Consider the following 11,500-nt stretch of genomic DNA (forward strand, 5'->3'; position numbering starts at 1 on the left):
TTTCCCGTCGTAAACCTTTTGCTGGTCTGTGGCTTCTCTTCGTAGTTTTAAAAGTTCCACGTACTCCGTCATGCAGGTCCGGTCCTCCTCCGAGTCCTCCACCGGGACGCACGCGCCCCTGTCGGCAGAAACATGGTCACACGCGCCTCGCTTCATCCCCGAGGAGGAGAGAGGACTCACCGTGGCTCCTGGGGGCCTCGCCTCGAAGTCATGGTCGTCTGTTTGTAGGTTTAAAAGTTAATCCACGCGAGTTATTCCTTTGGTTTAACTCAGATTCCGCTTTATTTATTTAGGTGGACACTTCGGAGCAACCTGTTTGTTCCGGCGCTGGACGTTCCCATGACAACTCGTTCCTCACGTTTAAAGACACAGACAGAGAGGGGGGGGGCGCTCTTGTTTATGTCAGCCAGCTAAGATCCTTTCAGAAAAGAATGGATTTATTAGTCATTGTCACATGTACAACAAAATTTAAAAGTGCTCACTGGACTGGTCAGGGCTTCATTCATACTGCTTCTAAAAGAATACAATTATAATTAAAGAGTTTAAGAATAAAATAAAAATAAATAAATAAATAAGATAAAATATGTACACATGACATATGTAAATGACACAAAATAAACACAGTAATAAAAAGCAAAAGTGAAATGAGTAATAAATCAAAGTCATAAAAACATTTTCATACCTACAATCAAACAAACAAACTGACATTCATCCACACACATTGATTGATTGATTGATTGATTGATTGATTTTCCAGCATAGATTAGTAAAAATACAGGACAAAACACAATTATTTAAACTCATTACAGAAATAATAACATGCATTGATTAGAAAATAGAAAACAAACAAACATGAAACAAAGCACACTTAAGTCACATTTGCTTCATTAAGTTTTGTGATTAATAACTATAGTCAGTAGAGTTTGACTTATTCCTTGAAAAGGAATAAGCAAATTTATATAATCCTAATCTTATATAATCTTATATAATAATATATAATGAAATTATCTGTCATTAAAGTATATTTGATTTCATAGCAGCATTGAGAATGGTGATTGCAGTTGGATAAAAACTGCTTTTGAATCTGTTTGTCGTTGCGTTGGATTGCCTGTTGCGTCTGCCCGATGGCAGCAGTTCAAACAGGGGATGACCAGGGTGTGTGGTGTCTTTTATGATGTTCTGGGCTCTCTTGTGGCATCGGGAGTGATGCAGTTCCTTCAGTGAGGGGAGAGGGCAGCCGACGGTCTTTTGGGTGGCGGAGATGACCTTCTGGAGTGTTTTCCTCTGAGCTACCGTGCAGCTGGGGTACCAGATGGATAAACAGAATGTTAGAATTCTTTCTATAGTTGCATGATAAAACCACACCAGCAGTTTCAGGAAGCACAGTCTCTGCTGGGCCTTTTTCAGCAGCTCAGCGGTATTCACCCTCCAGGATAAATTGTCCTTGATGTGAACACCCAGGAAGTGGAAGTCAGCCACCCTCTCCACGACGTCCCTGTTAATGAGTAGTGGGGGGATGTGTCATGGTGCTCCTGCTCTCCTCTGCACATCCTGATTGGACGCAGCTGCCAGCACTCATCTCATCAGCCACAGTCAGCTGTTTAGGAGCGGCCTGCTCCAGCATTCGCCAGTTCCTTACCTTACCCGGATTTTCATACCCCGTGCTGCTCTGGGTCCAATCTCCTTCTCCTCTGCCAAGAAACTCCACCATCCACCCTGCTGCAAAACCACGCCACCATCACCCTACTCACCCCCTGGATCTTCGCTCCACCATCTGGACTCACTCTGATCCTCGTCTGCCTCTTCCTGCTGCCGTTCCACTCCAGCTTCAGTGCCCAGACTCCCAAGGACAATAAAACAAATTCTTCACTACCTCACCCTTCAGTTATCCTTCCGGGTTACAGCATCTGGGTCTGCCTCACCTCACAAACATGACAGGATGTTTGTTTTCTGTTTTTTGTAGTCAATTATGAGTTCTTTGGTTTTCGATGTCTTGAGGTGGAGGTTGTTGGCTGAGCACCATGTGGACAGTTGCTTGACCTCGTCTCTGTAGGCAGCCTCCTCTCCCCCAGATATAAGTCCCACTACTGGTGTCGTCTGCAAACTTCACAATGGCGTTGCTTAGATGTACCGGGGTGCAGTTGTGTCTGTGAGCCTTACTTGCTTTGTTTTTCAAATGCAAAACCGATATATTTCCCCACATTTTTTTTCTTTGAAGCCTATTTACTTGATAAATAATATGACAAAAGAAAAACATTAAAAAAGCCATTACAAGTTATGATGGTTACTGCAAGTTAATGCTTTTGCTGCAACTGTTGGCTAAATCTGTCTTTGTTAAAAAAAAAAAAAAAAAAACTGAAATAAAAGCTCCCTCCAGATGTAGCTTTTTCTGACTTCATGTCAAGGACAGATCAGAGATCATTTACTGATTGCAGATTTAGGGAAAAAGTTTGGCTCACTGTGAATAAACAAGTTTAAGATGTAGCATATCATTTAAAACCCATCAGTGATTTTACCCGACAAATCAATAAAAACTTCTTTGCTGGAGTTCTTCTGCTATTAAATACTGTTGCATATGGATCTCAACGCCTCAGCCTCTTCGTTACATTTATATCCATAAAACAAAATGTACCCCCCCCCCCCCCCCAAAAGGGGGAAAATTTATTTGCCTAAATCAGACACACTATTTCATGTAGCACTCTGTGATGAAAAACTGATGTATTCCTTACTGAATGTTTCTATGTTTTGAATAAAGATTTTTTTTAAATGATGCTCTTTGTACAACAAATGAGAATTAATAATCAGGGGTGTCAGGATTTTGGGTCCCATGACAATAATTTTTAGAGTATCTAAGGGCCCCCCTCTTAGTATGGACCCCCAGTATTGGCCACCTTTACCCCCCTTTTCGGTGCTCCATTAGCAGTTATTCTACAAAACAAAGGAAGATAAGTCATAAATAACGTAGTTAAAATACAGTAAGTAACTTATTTTAAAAATGTAAACAAATTATTATTAAATTGATTTATTTTTGAAGATAAAAAGTTTCACAAATGTATGTTTGCTGTGAGAAATCAAATAAAATTACTTCACACAATAGCTATATTCGTTAAGCTAACTGTTGTAGTTCTGAGAATTAGCTGACATTTTGGGTCATTTCAAACCTATAAATATATATATATATATATATATATATATATTTTAAAGGTCCATCCATTGACTGTAGAAATCAAATAACACATGTCAATGAGTTCATCCTATAAAGACCCTTTTCACATGACATCACACATTGCATTTAGAATGGCAAAGCTGACAGCTGAACGCTGTTTGACACAATTTTAAATAAATAATTAAAGGTAACCTTATCAATTTCAACAAAAAAAATTACAATATTTATTTTATGAAAGTCCTAATGAACTGTATTTTCAGTTCCTCACTTAGATCATTCACAAATCTAAATACAAATTTGAATAATACTTCAATATTTTATGTTTTATTGAAAATATCGACCTTTCACTTGAGCAGATTTCATTCTAACAGGTTCTATTTTGGCTGATGATATTTGCACAGATTTTAAGTACGATCAGAACAAAAACTGATAGAAATTAATGTTGTCCACATTTAATACTTTTAACAAAGTGTCACATTGCTGCATTGTTCATACACATTTTAATCTCCTACCAGGATAATTGTACTTGTTGTTTTATATGATATTTTAGTGGATAATTGTAAAAACAGGAATGATTTGGTTCAGTGAAAATGTTCAGAGCAGCTTTCAAGCCACGTATTTTTAGTTTTTTTTTAAATAAGAGCAGCCAAAAAAAAAAAAAAAATCTCTGGGCGAATGTATTTTATAACATTACATGGAAATGGTCACTTTCATATTTTTTGGCAACAGTTTCAATTAATGTGACAATTTTCTTAGCTTTATTTTCTGGGAGATCATTCACAGTTATTGTGACGAAGAGGCAGAGGCGTGTGGATCCATATGCAAATGTGGTTTAATAAAGGTAAACAAAACCAGGCAGGACAAAGCAAGACGTAGTCAAAATAGGCTGGGGTCAAAATGCAGGGACGAGGCAGGGAGTCGAGGAGGCAGGGAAGAGTCAGTACACAGAGGATCTAACAGGAATAAACGCTCAGAAATGGATGCAGGCCAACCAAGACTTTGCAGTGAGCTGTGGTGAGAAACCAGACTAAATACTGTGGTGGTGATGAGCAGATGGAAAACAGCTGAGGATGATCAGAGTCCTGAGTGAAGGCAGATGAGGTGGTCAAAACTCAGGTGAGAGTTCCCTCTGGTCGTCCCTCTGGGAGGTTGGATGGTCCCTCAGGCGGGTGTTGGGAAGTCCGGGGAGCTGCTGCTGCACCGGCGGGGAGTCAGGGCGTGGGGATGGGCGGGCACTCTCCCTCTTTCTACATTCCATTATCATCCAAATTTGGACATCATAAACGCTCACCTGAGCACAGGTGTCAGCTCACTTTTGCACTAATAGTATGCTTGACAGAATGAAAGGCTTTTTTGTGTCGGTTTGTACGATTAATTGTGTGAGCTGCAGTTGCAGTACTATTGTGTACACTTTGACTAGTTTAAATATGGAGACTATTTTGGCCAACAGGTGTGTTTGTAACTACAGAGTGTGTGTGTAGACAGGCCCCGCCCATTCTAGTTTGCTATTTAGACCTGGATGTTTTACGATGTTGTTTCCCTCTGCTCTCATCTTCTTTGTTTCTCTATACCCCCAACCTCCCTCTTTTTCTCCCCCCCCCCTCAAAAAGGATCCAAACTGATCATTATAAATAAAGTTTAGCATGAAATACAACAGATGTTTATTCTCAATAAATCCCTGTTGTGACAGTAAAATCTGTCCAACACAAGAAGCTCTCAGCCCACATCTGTTTGCTCAGCTGTTGGACAGGACAAGTTAAAAAAACGGCCTCAGCTGTGCCAAGCCCACCCGTTGAAGAAACCATTTTAAATTTGACTTTAATGTCAGACAGGCTGGAATTGTCTGACTTTTGCTCTTTTTACTCGGATTATGTGAGCACGTAAATTTAGGCAACTTTTAACTGGTGAGAAAAGATCTTCTGCAGCTCCATGTCTCAGCCAAAGCTAATGGTAACGTTAGCATTAGCATAGATTAAATGAATAAATCATAATTACCTTCATAATTAAACAAACAGAATTCAATTAATTACTTTTAACCTTTGTCTAACTTTAACCAGGTTGTCAGAGAGAAATTATCCAAGACTTGTTTAATATCATCCATAGGAATTTGGGGAATCTGCTGAGCTGCTGTGTTTGTTAGCAGGACTACTGACATTTGTACTCTGATTTGTGAACGATCGAAACGAGGAAACGAATACAACCAGGTAGGACAGTTACACAATAAATATTGTACAAATGTCGGTTACAACTGGTTAGGTTAACCTTTATTATTTATGTAAAATTGCTTTAAACAGCATTCAACTGTCAGCTTTGCCGTTCTAAACAAAACAAACCGGAAGCAACTGGTCACACATCCAGCGATGTGTGACGTCACGTAAAATAGAGTCTAGAAAGACATTAATCTTTTATGTTCGAGAGGGGTGAGGCTAGGGAACAGGACTGTTATCATTAAGCGTTGTTACTACCCGATCCCCTTTCCTGAGGTCGTGCAAGATGGCAGCGTGACCAGTCAACTTTTATCGAGCTCCCAACGCCTGACTTTATTAAGTTCATTTTTTGGTGCAGCAAACTTTTTTTTTCCCTTATAAACATCAAGATAACGATTTAGAGTCTTTTGATATCACATCAAATCAAAATGCCTAGATCCTCAAAGCAAAGTGAACCATCCAAAGAAGGAGGGAAAAATTCAGCTAGCTTGTTAGCTAACGAACATGACTATTCTGACGACATGGATCTGCATGTGGCGTCGAAGGAGGACTTCCCTTCACTGCCAGTTACTCCAAGTAAGCCTCCGCTTGCCAAGAAACTTTCCCTGCCCTGGTCCCAGAAGTCTGACGATTCTATGAACATCCTTGCCAGCTTAATCAACTCAAGAAGTGACGCACTTAAAAAAATTGTTGAAACAGTCCGCTCTGCAGTCAAGCAAATAAATGAAAAGGTTTCATTTTAAAAAAGCGAGTAGAAAAGAGTGAAGTCAACACAGAAGTGCATGAATCGGATTGCTGAGTTGGATAGTTATGGTCATCGATGGAACCTGCGGCTGTACGGCCTTCCGGAGTCTGAGAGGGAAAACGTGAGGGAGAAGGTGATTAACATCTTTCAAGGAGTCCTGCCACCCGAGAAAGAGAAACTTCCAGATCCCATCGATGTTGCTCATCAAGGAAACGCCAGGAGGATGTCAGACCGCGAGGAGTTATCATCAGGTTTATCTCCCGGCGCCTGAAGGAGGAGATTTGGAGAGCGGCCAAAAAGAGCAAGTTTCTCCAGTCCAAAGGATTACGCTTCAAGGAGGACCTCACTAAGGAGGACACGGAGAACCGGCAGAAGCTGTGGCTGAGAAAGCATGTGAGGAGGGAAAGGCGGCGTACTTTGTGGGTGGTCGTGGATTTGTAAATGGATTAGAAATACATCCATAGACAGAAACTTTTTATTACAAGAGGAGTACTGAGCCATATCTCCTCTTTACCAAACTCAGGTATTTCTGAAAGGGGAAAAAAAGTGTTCAATTTTGACACTGTTCAATTTTTTATAACATGTTATTAAGGGAAAGAACTCCCTTTTTGTTCACTGAAGCTGTTTAATGGTGAACATTGCAATAATTGTTTAACACTTTATAAAACAAAACTTGTGGAATTTTTTTTGTGTGTTCTTTACTCTGGTAATTAAACTATCTTCTCTATCTTATGTTTCTCTTAATGCCAGGGGGCTGCGTAACACTGTTAAATGGAAAGCTTTATTTCTTTTTGTTAAACAGTTTCACTCACATTTTTGTTTTTTACAAGAGTCTCATTCTATCTCTGATGATGCCAAATTTGGGAAATGTCAATTGGGGTTTGAATTATACTATCCCATGGTTTTCCCTGGAGCTGGATTATCACTTATCACTTAAGTACACAATTTCAACAGGGCAGTACTTCAAAATACCACATCAGATCTGAGTGAAACTTTGTGGGTGACATAACAAGAAGGTATACTCTAAGTGAGAAGTGAAATGATTCTGTGGAAACTAGGAGTTTTCATTTTATGAGTATTTTAAAACTGTAGTTTTTTCTCGCTTAAGTACACAATTTCAACAGGGCAGTACTTCAAAATACCACATCAGATCTGAGTGAAACTTTGTGGGTGACATAACAAGAAGGTATACTATAAGTGAGAAGTGAAATGATTCTGTGGAAACTAGGAGTTTTCATTTTATGAGTATTTTAAAACTGTAGTTTTTTCTCGCTTAAGTACACAATTTCAACAGGGCAGTACTTCAAAATACCACATCAGATCTGAGTGAAACTTTGTGGGTGACATAACAAGAAGGTATACTATAAGTGAGAAGTGAAATGATTCTGTGGAAACTAGGAGTTTTCATTTTATGAGTATTTTAAAACTGTAGTTTTTTCTCGCTTAAGTACACAATTTCAACAGGGCAGTACTTCAAAATACCACATCAGATCTGAGTGAAACTTTGTGGGTGACATAACAAGAAGGTATACTATAAGTGAGAAGTGAAATGATTCTGTGGAAACTAGGAGTTTTCATTTTATGAGTATTTTAAAACTGTAGTTTTTTCTCGCTTAAGTACACAATTTCAACAGGGCAGTACTTCAAAATACCACATCAGATCTGAGTGAAACTTTGTGGGTGACATAACAAGAAGGTATACTATAAGTGAGAAGTGAAATGATTCTGTGGAAACTAGGAGTTTTCATTTTATGAGTATTTTAAAACTGTAGTTTTTTCTCGCTTAAGTACACAATTTCAACAGGGCAGTACTTCAAAATACCACATCAGATCTGAGTGAAACTTTGTGGGTGACATAACAAGAAGGTATACTCTAAGTGAGAAGTGAAATGATTCTGTGGAAACTAGGAGTTTTCATTTTATGAGTATTTTAAAACTGTAGTATTTTTTCGCTTAAGTACCCAATTTTAACAGGGCAGTACTTCAAAATACCACATCAGATTAGAGTGAAACTTTGAGGGTAAGAGTACATGAAAGGATACTATAAGTGAGAAGTGAAATGGTTCTGTGGAAACAAGGAGGTACCCTTTACTCTTTCTTTGAAATGAAGCCTTTCTTGCTGCTACCGTAATGATTGTATTAAAGTCGCACGCCGTATTCCAGAGAGGGCTCACTTGACAGCAGTTTAGCGAGAGCGTGCTGGCTTGACACCAGTCAAACGTCACGTCTGCTCTTCACCCACTATACCACAGAGTCATTTCCAAACAGTAAAACTCCTTGATCACAAGAATTTATTGTTTTTCCCAACAACCGAAAGCTTCTCCTGACTGGATTACAGTGCGAAAAAAGCCACCGAGTTACCGTTAATAACGTGTTTGGATTACAGGATAAAAAGTGTTTTGAAGTGGCGCTGTATCCTCTTAGCTTAAGGAGTAAACTGCCGTCATGTAAAACTGCAGAAGAAGAAAACATTTGTAGTCCGTTTGTAGTCACTGCAAGATCGTAAGGTCCTGATCCTGAACGTGTCTTCTTCCTTTCGTTTTTTTCAACAATAGGTGAATGTTTTCACTATGATAAACATTTTAAGTGCTATATTAACATTCTACGAGGTTATTATTGTTGTTACCGTTCGAGGACCGGAAAATGCTTTAGCGGAAGTGACGTTTGGTATGCGCATGCGGGAGAGCGGTGCAACCGTTTTGCTTTCGCATACAGAAAATGCAGCGACAGGGGGGTTTGCTCAGTCCAGTTCTTATATACAAACTATGGTTCTGGTCTGGCAAATGTGACTTGAGTGCGCAGGCGCACATTATCTCAAGTCGTCTGTTGACATGCCTGTCTAATTTGCTTCGTCAGCTGAACTAAAATGTAATTTTGCAGGATTTTCCAAAAAACGTGGGGGTCCCGGTGGATTCCTCGTGATCTGACGAACAGGTAAAGTCCTCCAATCAGACATTTTCGCCCGGGTATATGTTGCATGACACAGCAAACTTGGTGGACCAGAGGCAGAAGCAGGTCCGTGCTAGCTTAAAACTTAGCATTCGGGTTCACAACTGATAGCCAAAGACAGTCAACACTTCAGCTTTAATTGGTGTTAAAGTCAGAATACTGTCAGTGGAATGCGTCCTCTATCTCCAGAGGTTGTATTCGTTTCGGTGCCGGACAGTGTGTGTGTTTCACACGCGGCGCTGCAGGATGAGGGCTGACGTCCTACGTGGAGATCCAAGCTAATATGTAGCTGGTGTGTAGCTCCGTGTTTACTTCTATGACTAGTTTGATTCATGCTGCTCTGTCAAAGGTGTTGTTCACGCACAGCGTGTTGAAGCTATTTTCTGTGGGGTCTCTGCGTTAGCTGGGAGTCATCACGCTGTTTCACTGCTCCTAGTCTGGCTGAAGTGTCGTGTAGTTTGAAGAACCGTTTTTGCACTGAGGCAGTTGTGGTCTCGTTATAGGGGTTGGAATTTGGTGAAGCCATCGATAAAACTGTCCGTAGCAAGAACCGGTTCGACCTGCTTGATCTCCTGCGTCACGTGGGTGAGGTGTGAGGTTGAGCAGGCCCGTGAAAGCAGCTGATCGTGGAGCTTGCCAGTGTTATTCAAGAAGGCCTCAGGTCGGTCCAGACTGAAGCTGCCAGTTAGCTCTGTGGTTTTCTGGATAGACCTCCAACCATCTGGTTGTTATAGCTGTACTTGTGGTCTATCCTTTTAGTTTATTTTCTTACTACTGATAAGGTAGATTATGTGTCTTCACTCGGAACCTGGAATCACCTGATCCTGCAACTTAAAGCAGGGTGGCAGATCTCCCAGCCCTGTAGTGACACTACATGAAACGTGCCACAAACTTGGAGTTGTTCTGTTTTTAATTACTTCGTGGATGCAGTATTTACTTAGATCAAAAGTTATTTCTTTAATGTCATTTTCTGTTAAGTGGTAGTTACTCATTTACCTACAATCTCATTTGTTTTTGCTTGAATTATAAATATGAAATATCCGTGCTCTTTGAGCACCATTAAATTCAACCATTCAATTGTCATATCACTCGTTCTAAACATTTTTTCCCACAAAACTTGAATACCAACTCTGAGCATCTTTTGATCTATTTTAAAATTATTCCAGTGGCCTTTTCATTTCGATTATGATGTTTTTAGTCTATAAAACAAAACAAAAACGGTGTTGTTTTCTTGGACGGTTTCTGTAGAGTAGCAGGAGTTCATCAGAGATTCTCCTCTGAGTTGTGGGTGAGGTAATGGAGCAATGCCGTCTCCATTTCCTATCTCTCACCTAATATGCTCTTCCTCTAGCTTACAGCCCCTCACACCCCCAATCTAACATTGGTGGTCCAACAAAAACGGTGAGCAACATCAGAGCTATCCAGACGAATAGTTTTGATCCAGATTCCAACTCAAACGAGGAAAACGAAGACTCCAGTGGATCTAGTTGCCTGCAAGCGGATGATCAGAATGGAGCAGAGCAGTGAGTCAGAGGCCTGCCCAGCATATTTTCTACGTCACAACTACAATCCTTTTGCGCTTGCTCCTGATTCACAGCAGTTTGAGCAAAAAAATACCCAGAAATGCAAACTTGAGCTTGCTTTGCATTATATATAGTCTACATCATCGGAAAATGCGTCAAAAAAGATTAAAGACATCAAAACTGTTTTCATTAGAGTGGGTCCTCAAACCACTCTGCCCTACCCTCCACATCAAACGTTTCACTTTGCTTTCAATTTTGTTTTAAAACAGAAAAGTTTAGTTACAGAAAACTGATGAGTCAGCTCTGATGTGTCTGATGGTTCTCTGGTTGGGTTTCAGGTAGGACCACAACCATGCTGAAATGGTTTTCTGGAGAGGAGGGAGAGCCTGGCTCTGGAGTGAGTACATCTCTAATTATGCTTTTTGATGGAGTTAGAAACTCCTCTTTTGACTCGTTACCAATAACTCTCTTAGTAAATCATAAGCTCGTTGCTTTCAGGGTCCAGGCTCTCCCCGCAATGCTGCTGGGCTGGGCGAGGTTGCCATGGAGGAGGTGGCGGAGAGGCTGGCTCAAACGGAGCGGCTGGTCACTCAGCTGAAGGAGATGATACGGGAAAAGGACGCAGCTCTCCAGTCCAAGGATGAGGAGCTAAAGGTAGGGGGGACTGCGCTGTTACTCTCATGTGAGGGGCTTTCACGCTGGATACCATTACAGTCTGTCACATTGTAACTAGAGCTGTCAGGCGGTTAAATTTTTTTATCGCGATTAATCACATTTTGTCCAGAGTTAACTCGCGATTAATCACATAATAATATGTGGCCTTTTTTTTTTAGGAAAAAAATGTGTGCTTCGTGGAATTTAGCAGTTCTACATTAATTATAAAAACAGGAATGGCAAAATTAATAGTTTT

At 40.3% G+C, this 11,500-nt stretch overlaps 2 protein-coding genes across 6 annotated transcripts in view; one reads left to right on the top strand and one right to left on the bottom strand.

Moving 5' to 3' along the window:
- Nucleotides 1–376, bottom strand: part of cfap73 (cilia and flagella associated protein 73) — a 13,917-nt gene extending 13,541 nt beyond the window's left edge. The window contains exons 1-2 of one of the 2 annotated variants that reach the window (XM_024265120.2): nt 181–376; nt 1–118 (exon numbers count right to left, since the gene is read on the bottom strand). In XM_024265120.2, the coding sequence (XP_024120888.1) occupies nt 1–118; nt 181–212 (150 nt within the window). In that variant the 5' untranslated portion in view covers nt 213–376. Of the gene's footprint in view, nt 119–180 lie in introns of those variants that run through there. The other variant, XM_024265121.1, reaches the window with a different exon arrangement.
- An 8,433-nt stretch (nt 377–8,809) lies between these two features.
- The window catches only part of LOC112141915 (golgin subfamily B member 1), an 8,802-nt gene continuing 6,111 nt past the window's right edge, over nt 8,810–11,500 (top strand). Inside the window, exons 1-3 of one of the 4 annotated variants that reach the window (XM_036217296.1) lie at nt 8,810–9,052; nt 10,929–10,987; nt 11,089–11,244. In XM_036217296.1, coding sequence (XP_036073189.1) covers nt 10,943–10,987; nt 11,089–11,244 — 201 coding nt within the window. In that variant the 5' untranslated portion in view covers nt 8,810–9,052; nt 10,929–10,942. Of the gene's footprint in view, nt 9,053–9,151; nt 9,360–9,560; nt 9,729–10,458; nt 10,591–10,928; nt 10,988–11,088; nt 11,245–11,500 lie in introns of those variants that run through there. The other 3 variants (XM_036217297.1, XM_036217302.1, XM_024265122.2) reach the window with 3 other exon arrangements.

The sequence above is a fragment of the Oryzias melastigma genome, linkage group LG3, assembly GCF_002922805.2.
Source record: "Oryzias melastigma strain HK-1 linkage group LG3, ASM292280v2, whole genome shotgun sequence".
NCBI classification, from domain to species: Eukaryota; Metazoa; Chordata; class Actinopteri; order Beloniformes; family Adrianichthyidae; genus Oryzias; species Oryzias melastigma.